We start from the raw sequence: 25,801 nt of genomic DNA, 5'->3' as shown, positions 1-25,801 counted from the left end.
TGGGGAATAATGTCACACTGTCTTGAGTCTTTTTCCTCAATAAAATATTTCCCACATCACTGGCACAATTAGCCGCAACTAATGTAGATGCTTTTGAAATATATTAACTTTCACTGTTTAGATACTGATGTTACAGCATGTATGAGGGGAAACGAGATGATCTTTCTCACAAGTTTCTGAACTCCAGCCTTAAGACTTTTTAACAACCACATGAAACACAAATTTTGAATAGCCAAGAAGTTCTGTTATGACAACAGGCTCTGGCTTTATGGAGAAATCACATTCTTAGCTTTGTTGTTGAGTTCAACATACTGTTTGTTATAAAATTCTTTATTTTACGATCAACAGACAATAAAAATAAACAATCATCAGCATGAAACTTAGCTCTACAACACTGGAATGATGTTAAATACTCTTAAATCTTATATAAAAGCAATTAGTTTAAGATCCAGCTCAGCCGCTTCCAGTAACAACAGGGACTTGAGTGCTAACAAGTATAAATTAATACACCGCTAACGTGATGTTCTGAATGAGTTGCTCAAAACTAACATTATCAGAGCTTCAAACTGTATCAAACATTTCAGTACTGTGTGTCTGTGAGATTTCCTAAATTCTTGGCTTCTGTGATCTGTAACTAAAAAACTGCATTTACACACGAAGGTAGCACATCTAATATTGTTCTAGGATTTGACAGATCTCTCTCTATTCACAAATGCCTTATTTCCTGCTGTAATTAGACTAAAGTCAGTTTATAAACGTACATGTAATTTTGCTATTGTCTGAGTGCGCACAACTACAGCATTTATTACAGGATGCAAAGTAATGAAACTGCCGATAATACAACATTTAAAATGGTGGTGTACGCTAAGGAGGTAATGGCTATAGAGCTTAATTTACTAACAGAGAAACTCTCAGTTGGCTACTTACCAGAAACTTGTAGTTACTATGTGAGTACTGCCTGGGTTGGGCACAGGGTAAGTCTCTGTACAGTCATACCAATTCATGTTCGTATACATCTTTATGTTTCAAGTTGCTACACAGCTACCATTGAAAAATGTGAGAACTTTTTACGCTGGCAGCATCTGCCAGGTACAACCATGAGTTAAGGGCACATGTGGGACAGTGAGAATTTAGCGTCGTCCTCCTCCTCAAAGTGAGGTCAGTAGACGCGGAACCCACATTCAGATAGAAGATGGTGGGGGGGGGGGGGGGGGGCGGGGCGAGGATTGGCCAGACATCTGTCTCGAGTGATTATAGGGAACCGTATCCGTATGAAACCCAGCAGATGGCATCCTCCCACCTGGGGGGGGGGGTTAAGAAGAAGGCCGTAAACACTGTGACACCTCACTCTCTCTGGTGGAATGGAAGGGAATGATTAAATATAGCATTCCATTTCTGTTTGTTCCAAGTTCACAAATAACTGTCAATTCTGTGGCAACAATAATTTCACAGTGGACTAAATTTGGTAGCTAAATTGATATGTGAAGCTGTAATGCAGGACTGCACAGAGAAGCCACACAAAACTGTTAGTTACTCAAAAATGAGATCTCAACTTTTAAAAAACTAATGAAGTCACTGACAAAACCCAAACCAGCGGTACACTCTGGCAACGATAGTTAATGACTGATACTAATGCAGTTAGTGATGCCAAATGCTCAAGTATGCCGGAAAATATTGCCTCCCTTCCCCCTCCTTTATTTCACTTCAGTCACTCTTCCCCATATTCTGTCACTTACAACAAAAGTATATATCATCAAAGGAGCACATTTTGTAAATGTGAGAATTCGATAATCATCTAAGATACACGCTACTGCAAACTATCACCAACTGGTGCATTCACACAGAAATTAACAACAGACCACTTACAGATGCTCAAATAAATACGCAGTCTTCCACAAATTTAAAGTAAACTAGTACAAAATAAAGCATTAAGGTCAGCCGTACATCAAGAAAATTGATACAAATGACACAAAACAACAAACTTAATTTTACATTATGTGCCTATACAGATTTATCGAATTGCACGAGACAGAGTCGACAGACAGGCATGACAATGTGGGCGGTCACGTAGGATGCGTCCCGCAGAGCACTCCCACGGCGTCAGCACCGGAGTAGTGACTCCGCCGAGCTGCGGGTCGCCCACTCGCTGCCTCCAGCTGCGAGCACGATCCTGCCGCCACCCGCCACTCACTTGCGCCGGCGGTACTTGGCGCGCCCCCGTCGGCGGCGAGTTGGCGACGGCCGTGCGGCTGGTGGTGTTGGTGGTGTGGTCGCCTCCACCTTCTTGGGCGGCCTGAAACGTATGTGCAGAGAGGACGGTTAGACCACAAAGCCATTTCCGTTCGTCAACATACGGTACCAGTTGTCAAAGCACTTGGAGTAGCTAGTGGTGTATTTTTATGTTCTGGTATATAATAAATTACGTAGGGCACGACGTCCCTGTTATCATTCACACAGTGAAAAGATATGAAACCTATTAGAGCAAACCTGCCTGGAGGCTGAAAGCTTTCCAGTTACCTCCCCACTGTGGAAATGGGGGACAGAGACAGCAACGAAAGAGAAGCACCGGTACAATGTAGGCCTACACGCTGTCATCTAAAGCCCCTATTACATGATGTGTCTAATCCGTACACCTATGCACCAGTGCTCCAAACAGGCATATCTGTAACTACGTACTGGTTCACGTACACCTATTACGCCATCTACATGCGATATACCTGGCACACGTGTGCAGTAGATGACAATAACGCACGAAATGCAAACAGAACTGTCTGATATCTTGTAAAGTTGTTCGTTCTACATCGCAAAACACAAAGGGCGTTGTGTGATATATTGGAACGTCATTCATTCAAAATATTTATGTGAGCTCCAGGTTCCTACGTAATAAGAAATTGTTTTTATGATTATTTATGAAGCGATTGTTATTCTCTTATGTAGGTTACTAATGTTCTGAATTACATAATCAACATTTAGTTTTATATTACGACACTTGGTTACACAGGTGTAAAGTATATCTAAATTTACATTTATACACCAGTTTGCACATGGAGGAACCACTTGCTTTTGGAGGTATTGCTCTGGTAGTGGTAGTAAATCATCTTATTAGGGTGCGACGGCGCCAACGAAAACGAAAAGACAGATGTTGTCGAGTTCAATCCTGGCTGAAAAGAAGGAATGATGGTAGGGGATTATATTCACTGCTTATGAAACAACTGAGGCCCGAAGTTCCGCAGGAATTTCAGGACTTCGTGAGGACGGATATGGCCTGTTTCGAGAAGCTGTTATTTATGGTAGAAGACAGATTTAGCAAGTGTGACAGAGTAATGAGGGAGGCAATGTCTCATTCTCGAAACTAAGAATTAAATCATATGTTTATACATTTTGTGATCATACTGGCATAGATCACTGATGAAATACCGGTAAACGCCCTGTTATGTTGCAGGCTGGTTGTAACATTGCGTTTCCTGGTGAATGGGGAATCTTTTAAGAGTCTGGCTTTTAGCCACAGAATAGCACAGCCTATCATTTCAAAAGTTGTTGTGAATGTATGAACGGCAATTTGTAGCACTTGAAAGGACCAATACTTATTAAAAAAAATAACACAAGTACACCTATGTTTTGAATATACGGTATATAAGTGCTACTCAGAGGTTTTCAGTCCTCGTCTATCGCACTGGACAAAGCTGCACGGACTTTGTCACCTATCACTGCCAGTTTCTGTTTTCTGGCATGCTGAAATAAACAAGAGATGCAATCAAAACAAACATGAACTTTCATAAGCTAAGCCTTATGATAAAAATAAAAAATCACTGTGTGGCGTTATATGCAAATTACTCAGAAAGAAATGATTGCCGACGTATCACACCCCCCCCCCCTCCCCTCCTGGGGGCCGACATTCCTTCTGTTGGTACGTTTGTGGCACGCACAGGGACCCGAGCTATTGCAATCTCCTTTCCTTTCCAGGCTGTTGCTCCGTTGTCCCTGCCACTCTTTTCCCTCTTAGTGGACTTGTTATGTAGACCTGGCTAGCTAGCTATCCTCCTGGCCTTGTTTTGGTCTGTGTTATTGTTTAGTTTGCTGTTTCCATCTCCTTTTTGGCGTTTTTGGTCCCCTTGGGCTTTGACCTCCATTTCCAAAATTTTCCATTCAGTGTGAGCCATTTAGGTATGAACTCCCTACCTAGCTTCCAGAGTGCAGGTTCCTCTCCCCCTCCCCTCCCTTTTCTCTTCACACCCTGCCCCCCCCCCCCCCCCCCCCCTGCTAGGTCACCAGCACGGTGGCGAGTCCATGTGGTGGAGCTGTACCCACTTGGCTGAGCCTCCTGAAACCACAGAGATCACACTGTTAGTACCTGAGCTGTTAACGCCTCATTACGCCCAGGAGTCGATGCTCATTGTTCTGGGGCACCAGAACTCCCGGCAATGGCCGCCGTGCCAGATGGCCCTTATTGTGGCTGGGTGGTGCCCACAGGGCGAGCCCCTGATCGGAGTCGCTGATACTAGGGTGGACGCCTTGCACATGAAGTGACAAAAGCTACACCATCCTGGACATTCTGTGGCCATCTCTAAGAGTGGTAGCAGACGTGACACTCCTTCTGATCCTTCGACCTTCCCCTCCCTGGCCGCCCCCTGGGAGGAGGGTCAAGCTCACTGGCTCGGGTTGAAACCTTTCGCTCAGTAACAGGTTTGTACCAGTCGGATGGCGGTAGTTTTGCCACAACCGAGCCTTTGTTTTTGGTGGAGACGATTGAAGATAGGTATGTCGAAGTTGAATCGACGAGTAAAATGCGGTCTGGTGCTCTGCTTATCAAGACATCATCTGCTGCCCAATCTGACGCCCTGCATGCTTGTGAGCACCTCGGTGATGTCTCAGTCTCTGTCACGCCTCACCAATCTTTGAACTCAGTACAGGACATTATTTTCCACCAAGATCTTCTTCTGCAAACTGAGCTCCGTGCTAACCTTTAGGGCGAGGGGTTCGTTTCATCTGCCGTGTGCAGCGAGGCCCTCCAAACAATCGCATCATTACGGGCGCCTTTATCCTGACCTTTGAGGGATATGTCCTTCCAGAGAAGGTCAAGGTAATGGGGTATCGGTGTGATGTAAAATCTTATGTTTCACCACCGATGAGGTGCTTTAAATGCTTACAGATTGGACACGTGTCTTCTCGCTGCAACACTGATCCCCTCTGTGGTGACTGTGGGCACCCCATCCACGAGGGGAGTGCCTGTGTTTCCCCGCCAATGTGTGCAAATTGTAATGGACAGCATTCTCCACACCCCATTACATGCCCGGTTTATGTGAAAGAAAGGAGGATTCTAGAGTACAAAACCTTAGATCGGCTCACCTACACTGAGGCTCATCAAAAATATGACCAACTCCACCCCGTGTCTATGACTTCTACTTTTTCTTCAAGTACATCCATGCCTCCTCCCACCCCCCCTTCTTCCCAGCCCCACCCCCTTCACCCCATGCCTTCGGCCTCCTCCTCCCCCCCCCCCCCCCAACCCTTCAGGTGCCGCTCCCCGTCCCCCTCCCCCTCCTTTGTTGGCCGCCAGTACTGGAGCTCCGTCCTGGGACTCCTCTCCCTGGCAGAAGTGGTTTTCGCTTTGGCCGCTCTATGGTGGATAACTTGGTCCACCTGGAGTCAGCAACACCTCCTTGATGTGCATAAAGCCTATGACACCACCTGGGGCTACCACATCCTCACATCACTTCACGAATGGGGTCTTTTTATCTGTAACTTCCTTTCTTGTCTCTCTTTTCAGGTCCAAGTTGGCTCCTCCAACAGCTCTACCCATTGGCAAGAAATTGGGGTTCCACAGGGTTCTGTGCTGAGCGTCCCTCTGTTTCTCATAGCCATTAATGGTCTGGTGATAGCTGTTGGAGCAACAGTGTCCCCCTCTTTGTATGCTGACGATCTATGTGTCTGCCTCCTCGCTTCCTCCGTAATGGGCGCTGCAGAACGCCCTGTACAGGGAGCAATCAGTCGGGCACACTCATGGACTCTCTCCCATGGCTTTCAGTTTTTGGCGGCCACGACATGGGTCATGCATTTCCGCTATTGCCGTACAGTCCATCCCCATTGGGAACTGTTCCTTGATGGCCAGCCCCTCGAGGTGGTGGACACCCTTCGATTCTTGGGTCTGGTCTTTGATGTCCGGTTGACATTCCTCCCTCATCTTCGCCAGCTGAAGAGGATGTGCTGGTCACATTTCAATGTTCTTAGGTGTCTGTGCAATACCTCCTGGGATGCAGACCACTCTGTTCTCCTGCGATTGTATCAAGTGTGGGTCCAGTCTCATTTAGACTATGGGAAGTCCTGTCTATGGTTCTGTGTCGCCTTCACACTACAGATACTAGATCCCATCCACTACTGTGGGATCCGACTTGCAACTGGTGCCTACCGGACTAGCCCTGTACTTAGCCTTCTCGCAGAGGCGGGATACCACCACTGTGAGTTTAGTGCCAGCAATAGCTGATATCTTATGCGCTCCGCGCGTTTTGCTGCACCCCAAAGCACCCTAATTATGGTCTCTTTTATCCAGACATGGAGATCACCCTGCCGCAGCGGCGGCCACGATGTGGGCTTACCGTGGCTCTCCGCATTCAGCTCTTTTCTGAGCTCCAGCAATTGCCTTTAATGCCTTTCAACTCCGCTGATGCACTTACCCCTCGGTGGTGCATCTCTTGGCCGCAGCTCTGTCTTGATCTCTAAATCGATTCAAAGGATTCTGTCCCTGCGATGGCTCTTTGCCACCAGTTCCCCTGTCTCCTCAGTTCTTTTCAGGGTTCAGAAGTGATTTATACAGATGGCTCCATGGTTGCTGGCCACACTGGTTTTGCTTACACCGACACGCGACGCACAGATATTAGTTCCTTGCCAGATGGCTGTTGTGTTTTTACTGCAGAATTGGTAGCCATCTTGCGTGTACTGGACCATATCCGCCCCATCTCAGGGCTATCCTTCACTATCTATAGTGACTCATTAAGCGGTTTGCATGCTATCGGCCAGTGCTTCCCTTGCCACCTGATGGTCATCACTATCCAGGACTCCCTTTCTTTTCTCGCTCGACGTGGATGCTCGGTATTTTTCATTTGGACCCCAGGCCATGTTGGGATTCCTGGCAATGAACTTGCCGATCGCCTGGCTAAATTAGCTACTACCAGGCCACCTCCTGGCATTCCGGAAATAGACCTTCGCTTGGCATTTCGTTGTCACACTTTGGACCTTTGGGATGCAGAATGGATCACTCTTTCTTCGCCAAGTAACGCTTTGGACCTTTGGGATGCAGAATGGATCACTCTTTCTTCGCCAAACAATCTAAGGGCAATTAAGGATTCTACAACTTCATGGCGGTCCTCCTTATGGGTCTCTCGTAAGGCCTCTGTTGTCCTATGCCAGCTCCACATCGATCATACTTTTTTGAATCACGGTTATCTCCTCCGTCGTGAGGTGATGTTGACTGTGGCTCACATCTTATTGGACTGATCCAACTTAGACACCCTGCAACAGACTTCTAGCTTTCCAGTCTCGCTACCCCTGGTGTTAGCTGACAATGCCTCAGTGGTGGATCTATCGCTTTATTTAAGGGAGGGACCTTCTACCTTATTGGTGAGTGGAGGAGATGGCAGGCCCTCTTGCTCCCCCCTTCGCCCTGACTGGATCAGCTTCAACTGGGCTTGGTGGTTCACCCTGGCCCTCTGCCTTCCCACTCCTTTCCTTACGGGGTCTGTTATGTGTTGAGCGTCTCTCTTGTCTCCTGTGCTTCTTCCTTCCCACCGCCGTCATTAGTCATTTTCTTTCCCTCACCTCTTCTTCCGCCCTTTTCCTTTCTTCCTGTCATTAGTTTATCATTTTATGGACATTGTAGTTCCCGCTCCTAATTTGGGATTTTATCAGTTTTAGTTAATCTAAGGTCAGAGGGATTGATGAGCACTTAGCTTGGTCCCTCCTCCAACCAACGAGATACAGCAGAGTCACACGTACACCTTTCCTCGCCATATGCCTGAATTAAGATGCTCAAATCCTCTTCACTGCATTTCATTTCTAGAATACGAAGTAATCAATAGAAATAGTGGTTTCACAAACAGCTAGTACAAGAGAGTCTACCTGCCAAAAAATAGTTTTCTCTGCTTTCATGAAAACCTACTTACTGGGAAAGAAACAATATGGAAAACCCCAATATGAAATGTGCTACTAGCCACTAAGCAAATAACAAGCAGAAAACACTGCAGTAGCCCCTTCTGCGCATGCGTTCATTATCGCTGCCTAATGCGCATGCGCAGATTGACAGCTGTTTAGATCTGCTCTCTTTCCTGGTGCATGGATAATGTGTGTGCTACTTTTTGCAGATTCACCCATTCTACCGCTAGATGGCTGTCATGCCAGACCATCATGTAATACCCGCTTAACAGTAGACTACTGAAAATACCTTGCTATGAAAAGATGAAATACATATTGTGGTGAAAGAAATGTAATGCACTTAGGTGTTAATAATTTTCTGTTTGTTGAGATACACACAATCCACTCAAATCAACAAGAATTTATCTGGGTGTTGTGGAGAATGTTAAAGAAGTGATAAAATCAAATATAGTTAAGACATTAAAATTAATATTCTTCAACAGAACTCAAGGAGTCCTCAATGTGCAACTCACTGAAGTAGTCCCTCATCCAGAGCCACTGATACATATGACAGTTACAACAAATACTTTTATACAGACTTCAGCAGAGGTGTGAATGATGCGAACAAAAGTTGTCAATGTACATTTTATTTAAACAGGATAAACTGAAATATTTATTATGAACTATTATTGTATTATAATATTCAAGCTATTTATAAAATAAGATGATACATTAACAGCAGATAACAAAGTTTATTTTTTATTTTTAGTAAGACAAAGAAGGTATGGTACCAACAATTTATCTGTAAGGTTATACAAAGATATGATTACAAGCAGTTGATGTCATAAAAGGAAGGACCATTTGAAAATCTACTCGTAAATCAATTATGACATGTAAACAGGCAACACGCAAGTGACAAACGTGCAGGGAATTGTCCATGTTTTAATACTTTTGTAGGCAGATATTTTTAGTATAAAGCAATCAATTATGAGAATATTTCATAATACTAGCCAGATTTTGATCATATCAGAAGACAATGAAGGAAACAGAGACAAAAATTTACTGTAAAATTTATGTATGAACTGAACTAACAATTCGAAACAGGCAGAGGAGTATGAAAGTGGGTGGCTATAAGTGGATGCAATGATGCACCACCTAGGACACTAGGACGTAAACTCTGAGAGTTCATCTCGACTGACACACCTTTGCAGGTGATGTGGCACTGACTACCGAAGACATCACTAATGCAAATTGAAACAAAACTGAAATGTTATAAGAACAAACAGGGAATGGAGGAGGGGGATTAAATACGTGTGTAGACCCACAACAGAATATCATAAGATGAGGAAATCTACAGAAGAGAGGCTTCAGAAAACAGACGCTCCATTTCAGTCAGTAACATACCAGTCAACTCCCATTCTTTAAAGAACTGAACTCCCATATATAAAATAGCTTTAAACATCCGACTACTTTACAAATGAGTTAATATTGGCTCTTCAGCAGAAATGTTTGATGAGCACAAAATTAACACTGTGGGCTGGCACCTCGGGCCATGTATGGACTGATCTTGTTATTAACAAGCTGAGAAACCAGGCGTTGTTCAGATATTTGTTTACAGTGGCCCCAGAGGCTTCGTACAAGTGGAATTTATTTTCAACTTATAAATCTAAGCTGTATGCACACCTGAAGCACTAGTGCATTTGGCAACATTAAGGAAGAAGTCCTCTGCTTCACTAACACGGAAGAGAGCCACATAGAGCTAGCCGTGAGAAAAGCATCTGACACTAAGACCCAGCCCACAACACACAACTCTAGCTTCGCGCTTTGTTTACGGTCACAGCATTCCATAAGCGAAACAGTAAGTAGTTAGCAATAACTGGGATTCAGTGCATAAAACCTCGCTTGTCTGTGCCTCTTCCCACCAAAATTTCTGTTTCTAAGATGTTACATTGCACAGAAATAACTTTAAAGTCTCTGTGAGTGAAGGGTTCTGAGGAGTGAGATAGTGTGTGACACTCTCGAGCGACGTTAACATTGCGCCTGACTTTCTCAAGCTGCAGCAAGTCTCACTTTGCGATTTTTCACTTGAGGCTTGAGACCGCACAGTAGTCTGCCTTTCAGTCCTACTGGTGTATTCAGACAGACAATCATTTCCTACGCATTTTCATTCGTAAGCAAAACTAAACCAAAATATCAAGGAGAAGACTTAGTTACTTCGTTTTCCTGGCAAAGAATATAAACAAAACCTACTGAAACAAAAAAAGCAACGTCGTTAAGATTTTAATACGTAAAGTGAAATCAGGAAATCTGTATATATTAGCTCGACAAATACAATGCCAGTTTTATTCATCAAGATTAGATTACGGCATTTAATTCTGTCACTGACATAAACTTCCAAAAAAACATCTGTCCTGAGTTAAAAAAAGAGACTAACTCTGCTATCTAGTGATTCTTTGGTATACTGAGCTGTTACGATAAACACCTGAACCACTAAGCTGACGATTTTAATTGATACTTTAAAATAAAGTATCTTTTTTCTTTGTGTTCCCATTTTGATGATACGGTTGGTTGGTTGGCTGGCTGGTCAGTTGGGGTGAAGAAGACAAATAGCGAGGTCATCGGTCCCACAATGTATGGTAACAGAAATTAAGGGAGGAACAACACAGTCCAGTCAACTGGAAAGGAAAACAGACAAACAAAGAGGCAAAAGGTATGCTGGGGCAACAGGAAGTGCAAAGAACAGGAGGGGGAGGAGGGGGGGGGGGGGGAGGTGACACAGGTTGAGAGCTGGTATGAAGCAAGGGCACTATACACGCTGGGCGCCACCACCGCTACTGACCACCCCGATCCCTATACAGTACGACAATTGTGACACTATGGGGACAAAACCCGGGGGAAGAAAACACTAGAAAAGGGGAAGCAAAACATCACATAGGATTAGACAAAACAAATTGGTAGGGAAGACCTGGCTGGTGTGGAAGCAAAGCCGAATGCCTCCCAAACCGGCATCAATATAAACTGAGAGACTCCAATTGTGGCAGGAAATTCAGGTACTTAAACATGGGAGGACAGCTTTGGTATAGAAAAATAAGGACGGATGTAATCAAGCGAGGGTCATCCGCCGACACCCGGGATGAGAAAGGTGTAAGGGCATGTTTAATGTGAGGGGTCAAAAGGTAGGGGCAGTCCAAAAAACAATGGATCACCATGAGGGGCAGTTGTGCAATCAGAAGCAGGGGGCCTCATTATGGTGTGAAAAAACCGTGGGTCAACCTAGTACAGCCGATAAGAAAATGGCAGAGGACGGTAGATGTTCACCTAGAAAGGTGCGGGGGGAAAATGCACCATATGGGGGTCCCCTCGATTGCACGAAGTTTATTACACATTGGGCGGTCATTCAGGAATCGTCCAGCAACTGAGCAAAAACCGGATTTGAAGTAAAGTTGCAAATGCGCCCCTGGAGGGGTCACAAAGAACAGGAGGTAAGTGGCTGCACGACCGACCCCCCCACCCCCCAGCCGGATGATCAATGAGTTCATCATCTGGGATACATATGTGGCCAGGAACCCAAACAAAGTCAACCGAACAAGCTGGAAGGAAAGAGCAGGTACCGATGGCACAATGGCATAGGAAACCCAGTGCCAACAAGAAGACAGTTCACAGAGCAGTGCAAAAGGCACAAGTGGCTAAATGGCTACCACGATGACGGTCTCGGGTCAGTGTGGACAGGGCGACTGAGCCATAAACTTGACGATCGTAGTCCAGACGCAACAACTGAGGCCCGGCGAAAGTGGAGAAGAGTCGTACAATTCGCATCCCGAGAGGTGTGGGCGAGGAAGTGAAGGACACAGAGTTTACAGAAATAGCCAGTCTTCAGAAGGTGGATAAGTGGCAACCCTGTACCGTATTTACTCGAATCAAAGTCGCACTCTAATCTAAGCCGCACCAGAAAAATGAGACTCGAAATCGAAGAAAAAAATTTTCCCAAAACTAAGCCTCATCTGAAATTTGAGCCTCAAAATTCAAGGAGAGAGAAAAGTTTTAGGCCGCACCTCCTTTTTCACGTGCTTTGTCTGCTTATTTTCTTTAATCTGACAAGTGGCATTCTCTTTGTTATAGGTGTTTACATCACTCTAAGCTGAAGATGCATTACTGTACTGTGTCGTGCACTGTTTGTCGCATTCTGATAATGAGTGTTTACGGCCTGTCACCGCTCACAGCACGGCTTGCTTTTGTGCGCGCTACCACCGCTTACAATTTTAAAAAAGAGAGAGAGAGAGGGGGGAATCGTCTCATTAGCGAAACAATGGCAAGAGACTGCTATTTTTTGTTACTTACACTGCTGCTTTCTTTGATAATGATCATACAAGAACCAAATAATAGACTGCCTATGATAGATGATGTTCTGAATGAGAGTTTAGCGAAAAATTTTCTCCGTTTGAAAATCTTTGCAGAAGCCTCTTCAGTACATGACATTCTGCACAGAAATTAGAGTCAGCTTAGATTTAAAAATCTAGTCAATTGCCGTGCTTCATTTCTGACTGTATCACTATTAGGCATAAGAATAATACGAATATAAACACGACACGATATGTATATTCTTCCGCGTCTGCTGTTGTCTCACTCTAGTTTTGTAGTTTATTAGGCAGACAGGATTTAAATGAGACAGTAGCAAACACGAAAGAATACATGGCAAAATGTTTATATTCATATTATTCTTGTGGTGATTCACAATTCATAAAAGTTCCTATTAGCAACCATCTCTTCTCACAGGAAGGAAAAAATTCAGAACGTAGAGTTGGCCATATTGACAAACATCCCGAACAGTCTTGCCAGTCGGATTTTCGTAATACATTGAATTGCTGCTACATTTGAATATGAACAAAACGGAATTTGTATTTACTTCGTTGGATAATGTATGAAAATGCAGTGGTCGAAACTCGGGGCGGAGAAAAAAAGTTTTTTTTTTTTTTGGCGCCAGTATTTATCTTTGTGCCTGCAAAGCATGCCTGTGTAGCGCTACATATATTCGACGGCAGAAGTTAGTTGTGGCGACACCTACCAACATTTTTTCAGAACTTCCACTTACTTTGCACTTGATTCTAAGCTGCAGATGATTTTTTGGATTACATAAACCAGAAAAAAGTGCGGCTTAGATTCGAGTAAATACGGTAAGCTTGTTGTCTGAAAGAAGCCCAAAGAAATGGAACAAGGGGACCACAGTCAGGCAGAGGCCGTCGAAGTAGAGCTCCAGATCGGGACAGACTGTAGTACGGCAACAGAAATGCACAACCTGTGGTTTAGGGGGAGAGAATCGAAAACCGTGTCAAAGCGTCCACGTGGAAGTGCGATGGGTGGCACCCTGGAGTTATCACTCCACAGAGACCACCGAATGAGAAGTAGCCCAGATACATAAATCGTCCACATGCAGAGCACGGGTGACCGACAGTGCGACAGATGCCACGACTCCATTCGTGATGAGAAAAAGAGGGACACTTAATACGGAATACTGTGGAATACAATTCACCCGGGCCTCCAAACTCTCGAGACAGGAAATGGGATCTCTCGAGACAGGAAATGGGATCGATATACTAACAATGCCCATACGGACCGATGCGGAAAGGCTACTGGAAGCTCTCAAAGGGCCGGCTGCCGGTTCTGAGAGGAAGCACAGAACCCGTGAAGGGCTGGTGAGTGAGCACCACTGAAATGAGGTTCCCGGAGAACGGCACGAGCTGTGAAGTAAAAAGAAATAAGGGATTGTAATTCCAGGAGATTCTACGGATAAACACAGAGCGGGGGTCCAAATGGGCCAAAGCCGGTCACGTTGCCAGGTCACCATCCATCACCAATAAGAACAGGGTGACATCCATAAACAAGTGGTCTGACACAGGTTACAAGCCCAAAGACAGCATCTTTCGTAGGTCAAGGAGAGACAGCAGGCTTCAGCAAGATCTGAAACTGAGAGAGAGCAGACGACCTCAGGGCATATGGACTGTGAGCCTTGGCAGCAGGCCTTCAGTCTGGGAGATGCCAGAGGAAGGGGCCCCATTACCGGCAGGAGTCAAAGAAGGCAAACACTCCTCCAGCCGTGTAGGGGGAGTGGCACCCAGTGGGGAGGGTGTGGGATCAGAAGAGCAGGGGCAGGACTGAAATAAGGAGGAAAGAGGCTGAGAAAAGGAAGTAACAGTCACAGTATGTCAGAGATGCGAGGTGATGACAGTCGTATTTCTCAGTGATCGAGGAACTTGTACTCTGTATCTTCTTTTCTTTCTTATAAACCGGGCAATCCAGTGAGAGTAGAGAGTGACGATTAACACACACGAGCGGTGGAACACCGGGGCTCCCCTCTCGGAGTGGGTATCGACGTCCCCTATAAGGAGGGTTCGTAGTACGGCACGAAGACGTGTGTCTGAAATGTAGACACCGAAAACACCTCACGTGTGGCAGGATGTACGGTTCCATTCACATCAGTAGCACGTACCCTCGACCTTCTCCAGTACAGTATTCCCCCTTCAACTGCAAGAACAAAGGCATCATTATAAATGTGATTGTCCTTACGGCCTTCCTGAACGCGCAGAGCAGAATGAACACAATGTCGTTCTAGATCGGCACGTTCCTCTTCAGTTTGAAGGACAAAATCCCTACGAAAGGTGACTCCCTGAACCGTATTCGGGAACTAGTGTGGAGTGATCGGACACCGGGATGTCACCGAGATGCTTACAGGAACGAAGGGCTGCATTTTGGGAGGGCTGCAGCGAGAGTTATGAACGTCGGCAAAACAGACTGCACCTTGCTCAGAGAGTCCAATTCGCCAAACTTGTCCACGAAAAATAAGGGCTTAGCGGCAGTGAAAGTGTCCCTGTCAGTCCCGGTAGCAGTGGACAGGTGTCACCCCAAGTCAGAAAGTCTCGTCCTCCTCCCAGAGTGTAGCCACGGAAAGAAAGGCCACACGTCGTAAGAAGATGTATTAAAAGATCCGGCCGTCGTCAAGAGTTCCGACGCTCCAAATGACGGACGATCACTACTAGGTTTGCAGGGGAGGTAGGAGTACAGGTATCAGAAGAGTGATCCCTTTGTTGTCAGGGGGATCAACTGAGAAGGTATGTAGTTACCCCACAACACAGATTGACTACTGTGCTGGCTCTCTAGGGTTAAAGGACACCAGTGTTGAGGAAAAGTAGAAAGGGGCATAAGGCCACACACCGAAGATGCTAGTAAGGTGTTCTTCCGGAGCTAGCTCATACTAACGAGAGAAAATTTAGAAGGGGAGGTCAAACCACAAAAGGGAACCAAAAACGGCAAAAAACAAAGGTGCGAGAAGAAGCAAGAGGAACAAAAACAGAATACCAAAAACCAGACAGGGAAGGTAATGCAGCCCGGAAGCAAAAAAAATGGCTGCAATAGCTCGTGACCCTGTGTGTGCGCCATACGTGAACTTACAAAACGGCTGTCAGCCTCCTGGAGAGGATTTTGATGAAATAAAGCCTAAATGTTGCCCTGAGCTACACTCGAGTTACCTGCAAAAACCCCACAAAAATTTGTCTAGTACTTTTGGAGATTATCGTAATCAGACAGACAGACACAACGGTTTATTAGTATAAGTAGACTGGTAACCTACATTAAATAGTGTGTTATGAGATCCCAGGAGAATAGTTACAGTAAGGATGTGACGAGTTGGCTGCTGGCCCCTGAATACTGATCGTTAGAAGTTCATTCATAACAGTACATCCTGGTCGTTTTCTGGTCAAAATGCAGACACCCTTAGTGACATCTAAGTTGTTGGACTGTAAAAGCCTAATGAAGGGTCTATATCACGATGATAGTTGCAACTACACCATTTGCGATGTGAAAGTGTGTCTCACGACCGTCCTTCAGATACAAACGCCCACAACTCTAGAATGAAAGCATATATCCTTCTGCTCTCAATTTTAAATAAAAAATTTATATTTTATCTAAATTTCATTCACTGGAATGCATGCACTAAAATCAGCCATACACTAAGTTTACACAATGGCATTTTTACATCAGCAAAATTCTTTAAAATTTTGTGCAATGTTTTATTTAATTTGATGCAGCACAGTAGTATGGCATATAATGAAAAGAAATTCAGTCCTTTATTGAGTAAAGATGAAAGGCTGTTCCTTAAAAATACATAAGTATTTCGCAGCATCCGGCAAGTTCGCCCAGACAGAACTGGGCACGTCGTTTTAACTTTTAACTTCCATATTTGCTCTTACTTTTTTCTTTGTTTCACTCTTTCTCCGTGTAGAATCAATTAATTTTGTTTACCTATCATAATATTTAGCTATTGGAAAATGCTGATCTGTCAATTAAAAATGAAGGACGAAATAATGTATTTAAACTGACTGTGCAATTGTGTCAACATTTATATTTTTATGGATGAAAATCGTCATACAAACATTTGAAACATAAGTTCTTGTGGTAATATGGACAAAATAATGCAGATAAAGATTTAATAACGAATTCAAAAACATAGACAAAAATATAAGATTTTACAACAAAAGAAATTAAACTGAAGTTTAATACAAATTAATAATTAAAAAGCACGTGAAAAAATATTCCAACTGAAAGAAGAATGAAAGCAAGAAAAAATTAGAGCAAATTAAAAAGTTCATATTATGATTAAAATGATGTGAATAATGATTGGAAAATGAAAATAACATTTCAACCAATAAATTGAATAAAAATGATTTTGGTAAAGATTAGAAAATAAATAATTTCAAAGCACCTGAGGAAATTGGAACCCACAACCTTCCACATGTGAGGAATACGCCTTAACCAGCCCCGTACCCCTCCAGTCTGTGTATTGGTACTATATTTAAGGTTATAGACAATCACGTGGAATTCTGAAGCGCTCTTTCGGTGATTACTAGTAAACGAAGGTCGACCAGTGTGTGATGGCTGGAACCATAACCTACATCACCGTATAGTTGGTTTGAAAAAATCAAACTCACCACTGGGTACCTCTCCTTGTCAAACACACGAGCAAGTACAACAACAAAAATAATATTATTGATAACATAATATAAATGGATAGATACAAAATCTACCCACCAAGCGACGGCAAGGGAACACGCGCGCAAAAGGATTTAACTTACATGAGCTTTTGGAGCCAGTGGCTCCTCCTCCTGGCAAAAGAGTTGAAGGGGAAGGAAGAGGGGTGAAAGAAAAGGACTTGAGAGGTTTAGGGAAAGGGGTACATTTCAGTAAAGTCACCCAGAACCCTGGGTCAGGGGAGACTTGTCGGATTGGACGAGAAGGAAAGACTGAATGTCGGGGCTGCACTGGTCGAGATTTGAAAACCAGATAGCTTAAAGGTGGAAGACAGGGTAATATTAAAGACAACAGAGTAGTACTAAAACCTCACGCATGAGTTAATAAAAGTGACAAGCTAAGTGCATTGCATGTAACGGAGGCAGGGCGGGGGATTGGGGAAAATAGGCAAGTCAGAAAATGAATGATGCAGAAAACTGAGAAGAGAGAAGAAAGGAGTAGTTACTGTGAATAAATGCTGAGACGGAAGGAATTAACGCAAATTAAGGCCATGTGGGAGGTGAGAACCGAGGACATGTTGTAGTGCTAGTTGCTACCTGTGGAGGTCTGAGAAACTGGTGTCTGGAGGAGAATCCAGATGGCGCATGTGGTGAAACAGGTGCCGTGGTCACGATTGTCATGTTGTACAGCATATTGTGTGTTGCCTGTATACTCCCTCTGCCTATGCCCATTCATCCTGTCTAATAACTGAGTGGTAGGCACGCCAAAGTAAAAGGCCAAACAGGGTTTAGGCAACAGCTGGCATACGACATATGTCGTTCTACAGGTGGCACTCCCTTTGATAATATATGTTTTGCCAGTTACAGGGCTGGAATAGGTGGTGGTAGGAGGGTGAATAGAGCAAGTTTTGCAGTGGGGATGGTCACAGAAGTAGGAGCCATAGTGTAGGGAGACGGGTGCAGAAGGAGCATAGCATCTGACAAGAATACTGCGGAGATTGGGAGGGCGACGAAAAGCTTTTCTGGGTGTGGTAGGCAAAATCTCAGACAAAAAATGGATCTCATTTCAGGACACAATTTTAGGGTGGCCTGACTAATACATTCGAGATCAGGATATTACTGGGTCACAAGTGGTGTGCTCCGAAGTTGTTTCTTAGAGGGATCAGAAGTACAAGGATTGGATGTGATTGCCCAGGAAATCTGCTTTTGAACTGGGCTATTGTGACAAGTACGTCCAGTGAAAGCTGAAGTGAGAGTGACGGTGTATCGCTGTAAAGAGTCTGCATCCGAATGAATACGTTTGCCTCGAATGCCAAGGCTGTATGGGAGGGAAAGTTTGACACGGAATGGATAGCAACTGTTAAAATGTTATCACTGTTGTTCGTTACTAGGTTTGATGTGGACAGAAATGTGTGGCTGGTGTTCGGTGAAGATGAGATCAACATCAAGTAAAGTGGCACGGGATTCAGAATAGGACTGTGTGAAATTTAATTTGGAGAATGGCATCCGTGGTGACAAGTACAAGATGTGTGGTGGGAAGTAGGACGGGCACAGATTTCAGATGATCAAGGAAATGGTTGGATCTTTAATATAGGAGGGAATTCTTTGTACTACAGGTTGCAGGTGTTGATCAACTAAGTCAGATATACATTCAGGGAGAGCTTTGAAACCAGCTGTTATAGGATGGTCAGGATTTGTGGATCTTAGGTGTAAGTCCTTGTGGTGGGCCTATAGGTTTTAAGGAGGGACTGCAGGTAAGTTTGAATCACAAGGACGGGATACTGATGACAGATGCTGTTTGTAGAGGTTTCAGACAGGTGGCATGTACCTTCATTATCATACTCCTTTCGGGCAAGTACCACAGTGGTAGTTCCTTTATCTGCTGGGACGATAATGGTGGAGTCATCAGCCTTTAGGGAATGCAGAGTCTGCAGTTCTGTTGAAGACAGGTTAGGGTCATGTTGCAAGGACCTGAGGAAAGATTGTGAAGCAATGCTTGATGTGAGGAATTCTTGGAAGGTTTGTAAGGGATGGTTCTGACGTAGTGGTGGTGAGTCAAGCTGGAATCATGGTTGGGACTGTTCAAGGCAGGGTTCAACGTCAGATCTGCTTTTGGGATTGGGTTGTAAAGTAACCTTTAACAAATTCATATAAGACAGTTACAAATGAATTTGAAGATGATGAAATTGCTCACAACCATCTGATTATCATCAAAATGCATTTCTCCTTTACTTCAGAGTCACTAGAAATTGTTTCAGACTTCTGTCTCTTACGGTGATAATACAGAAGAAAATGAGGGAAGAATTCAGTTTACTTCACTCTAATGACTCTTCCACACCTGAGAAAAAATGCAAGCTCACAAAGCTCTTAAAAGAATGCACATGATAAAATTACTCTTCTGTGGCTACTTTTGGGAAAAACAGTTACCTTTCTGTATATCTCTCTCTCTCTCTCTCTCTCTCTCTCTCTCTCTCTCACACACACACACACACACACACACACACACACACACACACACACAGACGGGAGGAAGGAAGGATAGATGTCCATGACATTGCTGCCACACACTCATTTTCTGGTCACTATGACTAACAACACACCTTTACCCACAATTGATTATCCTTTGAAGGCGTCGCCTACGGACCAATCTGCAGTATGGCTGCAGAGACATGCACAACACCTTCCTATGCCCAAATATTTGTGGGTCATATAGAGGAACCCTTCCTAGAAAAACTCCTCCCAAATCTCTCACCTAGTCAACATTAACTGACGATATCTTCACAGCCTCCACCTTACTCTAAAACCGCGACAGTTTCTCCCCCGTACACTTCACCCATTCCTCCTCGGCCTGATGAGTCACCTCACTCAATGTTGATCTTCGACTCGCAGATGTTGTTGCTCGGTGCTTCTGGCCGCACAAAACCTACTGATCACTGATGACAGGTTCATTTTGATAGCTGGCACCCATTCCGTACTCAGAAATTCCTTGGAGCCTAGCCATCTGCAGTGATGAGTATTCCGTGACACTTTCCATATAAGTCAAGGGTCTCACCGAGGCCTTCGAAGACTGAAACAGGTCTTTTGTGTCTCTATTATCGGGTCACCTACTGACCCCCATTTACACACTGACTGGCCACAACGGAGTGCCCTCTTACGACTCGGTACAACCACTGACCACTTTCTCTGCCACAGTTTCGACTACCTCTCTCACCATTATCGTCCCCACCCCTACCACTACAACATTCACCCAGCTGACCTAAGCAATATCCTCGTCCATCCCCATTCCAACCCCGCTCCTGATCCCTCGCCCCATGCCTTATACCCGTGTGATAGTCTTAGATGCCGGACCTGTACCGCACATCCTCCCACTACCATCTGCTCCAGTGCTACAGGCATCTCCTACCCCATGAACAGTAGGCTACCTGAGAAAGCAGCCACACCATCTACCAATGTACCTGCAGCCACTGTGTGGAATTCTAATTGACAACGACCGCAACGAGCTGTCTGTGACAGAGGATGGCGATCTGGCAGTCGAGTGTGTCGCACAACACAGTGCAGCCGACTTGGATGACTGCTTCACAGCCTGCACCGATGGGACCCCTCCCACAGACACGAGATTTTCTGGATGAAGACATTTTGAATGTCAAAATTTTAACAGTAAATCACCTAAGCATTTGTAACGAAGTTCCGGAATTTATTTCTCTCCAGCAAAGGTGGCATCGTCAAATTATACACGGAATCAAGAGCTGGATGAAACCTGAAGTAGAAGGCTCCAAAATATTTAACAAGACACAAAGTGTATATTTGAAAAAAAGTCCATAGGTACTACAGAAAGGGGAGTGTTCATTGCAATCGACAAAACTAATGCGCCTATTGAGGTCAAAACTGTGTCCGCCTATGATTTTATCAGATGTGAGTGTAATCGGCCACGGCAAACGCCAGTTAATCGTTGGATGTTGTTATCAGCCACTAAGTTCTGCCGTAAAGGTTGTAGAATGATTCGAAAAAAGTTGTTTATCCTACTCAGTAACGGTCCCATACTGGTCAGTGATACTTAAGAATCAATCAAATTACATTTCCTTAGGATTCTTACTGTAAATCTGCCTCGCATCTACTTTTCCTCCATTTTATGTAGTCATTACTCTTAAGTTCAACAAAAATAATCAATTATTGATAATATAATGTAAATGGAGAGAGAAAAAAATAAACTCACCGAGCGACAACAGGGGAACGCACACACAAAAGGATTGAACTTTCAAAAGCTTTCGGAGCCAGTGGCTCCTTCTCCTGGTGGAAGAGTTGAAGGGGACGGGAGGGGGAAAAGGGAAAGGACTGGAGAGGTTTAGGGAAAGGGGTTCAGTTTAGAAAAGTCACCCAGAACGCCAGGACAGGGGAGACTTACTGGACGGGATGAGAAGGAAAGGTTCAATCCTTTTGTGCGCGTGTTCCGCTACCGCCTCTCGGTAGGTAGATTTTTTAATCTGTCCATTATATTACTTTTAAGTTCATTCCGGTAGAAATTCCAAGATATTTTGCGGTGGTTACTGTTTTCGGCAATGTTTCATCAATAGTGTTGTTTTATAGTAGTGGATTTCTTCTTATATATATATATATATATGCACAATATGTTACATTTATTTATATTCACTGTCAACTGGCATGACGGAAAGGATCCACTGTTGTTTACTAACAAAAGTAGAGACTGCTGCACTCTCAGTTCAAACACAAACACAGTACTGTCGACACACGAAAGTCGGTAGGAATTTACTGATATAAAGATCAATGTGTGAAACCTACATCAACATCCACTGTCAAACCTCAGTGATAGATTTTACTGAGAACCAGAGAAAATTGTGTCCATAAAATGAGTAACTGGGCCAAAGGCTCCTATCTCGTCATTTGTCAACTGGTCTGGTGTGGCAACAGGAGAAAGAAAAGCAGAAGCTTTAAATTTCACTTTAAAAAGTCATCTACACAGGAATATAATACAGACATACCGTCACGCAGATTGCTGTAAGGAAGACACAAAAGTAGGCATCCTCAGTGTCGAGAAGCTACTGACAAAGTCGAAAAATCACCAGGAATGCCAATTCGGTTTCACCGAGTACCTTTCGGCAGCGGTACCTCACTCAGCTCACGCTATCGTTAATTTCTCGCCCAGTGCAAAGTCCTGAGCGACCGGAAAACGGTGCAAGCGACTCTCGTACATGTGAAGAGTAAAAGAACGGTCCCACATTATGACATGCCAGTACTCTTAACATCAGTTCACAGCAGAATTTCGAGCATACTCCAAGTTCGAATACAATAAATTTCCATGAGACAGAAAAGCTTCCGCCCACAAATCGGCAGAGATTTATGAAGCACCTTTCGTGTGAAACTTGGCTCCCCTTTCTCTTACACGATATGCTGCTAAACACGGACGGAGGATGATGGGAAGATTACAGTGTCCTACATTTACAGAGAGCATTCTACACAGTGCGCCACTGCAGACAGTTAAGGAAGGTCAGAGCGTACGGAATAGGTTCCAAGGACGTGAGCGGCAAGAAGAGTTCTCGAGAATACGACGCCATACGTTGAGTGCCGGGTGCCTCACCTCTGGAGCGTGCGGGCGGGGGCCGGCGACTTCTTGTGCTGCTGCACCTGGTGCTGGAGCACAAGGTCCGCCAGCTGCCCCTGCTGTGCCAGCATCGACAGGAACGTGCAGATGAACTCATCATAGTTGTGCGTCCGCCGGCAGTCGTCCACCTGCCACAGACAGACCGTGAAGTTGTAACAGAAGTACAAATGATTTTAGGAAGAAGAATTGAGGTGAGCGGGAAAACGTAACCCACATTTGTTCACCTGGAGATGGTTTCTGATAAATTCGACTGGAATGTACTGTTCGGAGAATCGAGTAAAACTGGTATGGACTGAACGGATAAAAGATTTGTTCTCTGTACGTACAAAAGTCTGAGTACAGAAATAGTCACCATTCCCATTATGGAAAAGTAGTCCGACAGAACGCATATAATTCGAAATACTTAATGGTACCGGTTATATTTAGTTCCCGTTACTAACTACTGTATATACTCCCATCTTAAAATGGTGTTTAACAGAACTGTGACTAGTCGAAGAAGAAAGACAGAAGATTGTGGACAGTACAAATGAGTTTTTCGCAAAAAACAGAAGAGGGGGGGGGGGATGTAGAAATAAGGAGACACTTACAAATACAATGTAAAGGAGGTTGTGTATGAGAGTACAGAACAACATAAAATAAAAAATACAAAGGCACAACCAGAAATATACATACACAAATTCCAAGGTAGAGGAAACCGATGGAGTGACTGTCGAAAATGGAAAAGATCGCCTCTGTCGATAAGAAGTAAAATTTGTCACAGATTGCACTGTCCAGTGTGTGTCGAGGTATACAACAATTTTGCAAATCACAACACAGGAAATGGTCATTCCTATGTTGTGGTCATTAGCGTCCCACAGACGAGCAACGCTGCAGTGATTCGAGAATTTCCGCGTAAAGTCCGGAACCACTCTTCTTTCTACTGTCCTGAACACACAATATTTTAAAAATAAGTGTGAGAGAATGTACATACTGTGCGACACGTGTTTGTGTGTGGAGGCTGGAAAGGAGTCACGAGCACAAGGTAGATGCGATGGTCGAACGACATCGACAAGTCTGTGCCGCTCGCGCCACAGAAGCTGTATTGGAAGAACAAAGTGTGTTTGTGTATCTTATGGTGTTTTATATCATTGACTGTCATAACAAGAAAAAGGAAGAACAGTTGAAATACTGTTAATTAAACTTCACATATTGGACTCGCTAGCCAGGTTCATATATTATGTGGTTGTAGAACCAAATATACTGGAGATGTTTTTAATCGAGTCTAACGCAAGAGGAGTCAGTTGACTTGCAAGTATTCTAATACTTATGTTAGAAGGAATATTATTTGTGGATGTTAAACTATATCAAGACTGAACTAAAAGTATTCTGCGAGTATCACTTACTTCAGGGAGGGAGGGAGGGAGGGAGGGAGGGAGGGAGAGAGAGAGAGAGAAATAAATTCCGTTAACCAAACCTGCAGTATTCTTTGGAGAAGAAGGTTTTGGAGATCGATGAAGCCGGCTATCCAGAGAAGATCAGCTGTGCGACAAGTAAGTCAACTGATGTGAGAGAGGTGTGAATTTTGCATACAATCCAGTTTCACACGACACTCCAGGTCGACTAAAGCATTAGAACGGTGCCCCTGTCACTTGTCGTTGATCTACACAGGTTACCCAAAACTTCAAAACTTTGTCTGCCCAGTAATGTTGGAATTCAGCTTCTAGCTTTAGTAATTCCTAAAATATAAAAAGATTGACAACTGTCCCTTCTATTTACAAGATATAACCTCTTTTCAGAAGAATTTCTTTGGCAAGCGTACATACAAAATAACTAAAATGTAAAAAGACATGTGCATCTTAAAAATAACACACACACAATACCTTGTACTTGTTGCGTTTATCATTTTCCTCTTGAAGACTTAGCTCACACACTCCAATTTCATTTTCCAAGTTCTTAAGTAATGCAAGAAGATCCTTCGGTGCAAATTTATGTGGTTCGAAGAGCTCCGGATATTTGCTGCACATCTTCAAATCCACCTGGAATGAATACAAATCATATGTAAACTCTTGCTGACACACAGATTGGGTGATTAGTAAAATGTATAGAACAGAAGGCATTAAAATGGGCAAAGAGTAACTTAACATTAGTCTCTTGAGATGTTATCAGAATCTTCTCTTCCCATTCCAATATATTATGTCGTTTCCCAGCCACCAATACCAGCCATCTAATAGTCTCTAACACTTCTCCAGACTCGTCAACACATTAAAGCCTCCAGTGGTGCACAACAGATATGATATCGCATTTCATCTATCCACCTCGTTCGCCTGCTTAGCTACGTGGTAACGTGCTTGCCTCCCGTGCAGCAGGCCCGGATTCGATTCCTGGCCAGGTGTCGTGTTGTCCTAGTCATAATTTTCATCCTCATCAACGGCACATGGTGTTGACTGAAATAAAACTTGTGCTTCTCCCTCTCTGTTGCCTTTGTGCAAATGGTACAATGTCATGTCCATACGCTCAGGTGTCAAGGTCAGTTCCATCGAGACCACACACACATTGAAATACTGCTTTGAAAAGATCGGTCGTCTTTGGACAGTGTCGGTCATCGGCAGAACCACTGATGTCTTGCCCAGAATAGCGTTGGACGATAGACTTTTCTTTAAGCACATAACCTCCATCAGGTATGTTCTGTCCTCTACACTAACTGAGCCATTTTGGTAGCTATTCTCCAAAATGTAGGATCTCACCTAGCTGGGTCTCGTTTCTTCCCTGCATACAATACACTGGCACCAGTCCGAATGTTGTGACTGTTGTCAGCTTGGACGACGGTATCCCAAAAGTTTTGTGACAGTCAAACACTCGTATATCTTTGATGTCTTTTTGTACTGTAGTACATTACACACGGCTGAGTAAGCAAATGAGTGGCATTAACAGTAGAACGTTGAAACATTCTACATCTACATGTAAACTCTGCAAATCACATTTAAGTTCATCAAACCACCTTCACAATAATTCTCTAATATTTCAATCTCGAACAGCACACGGAAAAAAAGAAGACCAATACCTT

General features: G+C 44.0%; 1 protein-coding gene across 3 annotated transcripts in view; it reads right to left on the bottom strand.

The window, feature by feature from the left end:
- Nucleotides 1–314: 314 nt before the first annotated feature.
- LOC126292182 (ubiquitin carboxyl-terminal hydrolase calypso) overlaps nt 315–25,801 on the bottom strand; it is a 163,817-nt gene continuing 138,330 nt past the window's right edge. For all 3 annotated transcript variants that reach the window (XM_049986023.1, XM_049986022.1, XM_049986024.1), the window contains 3 exons: nt 24,618–24,773; nt 22,735–22,886; nt 315–2,293 (listed from right to left, as the gene is read on the bottom strand). In XM_049986023.1, the coding sequence (XP_049841980.1) occupies nt 2,188–2,293; nt 22,735–22,886; nt 24,618–24,773 (414 nt within the window). In that variant the 3' untranslated portion in view covers nt 315–2,187. The remainder of the gene's footprint in view (nt 2,294–22,734; nt 22,887–24,617; nt 24,774–25,801) is intronic.

This window comes from Schistocerca gregaria, chromosome 9, assembly GCF_023897955.1.
Source record: "Schistocerca gregaria isolate iqSchGreg1 chromosome 9, iqSchGreg1.2, whole genome shotgun sequence".
In the NCBI taxonomy this organism is placed as follows: Eukaryota; Metazoa; Arthropoda; class Insecta; order Orthoptera; family Acrididae; genus Schistocerca; species Schistocerca gregaria.
Note: the sequence above shows the minus strand (reverse complement) of the source record. Positions and strands in the feature narration are given on the sequence as shown.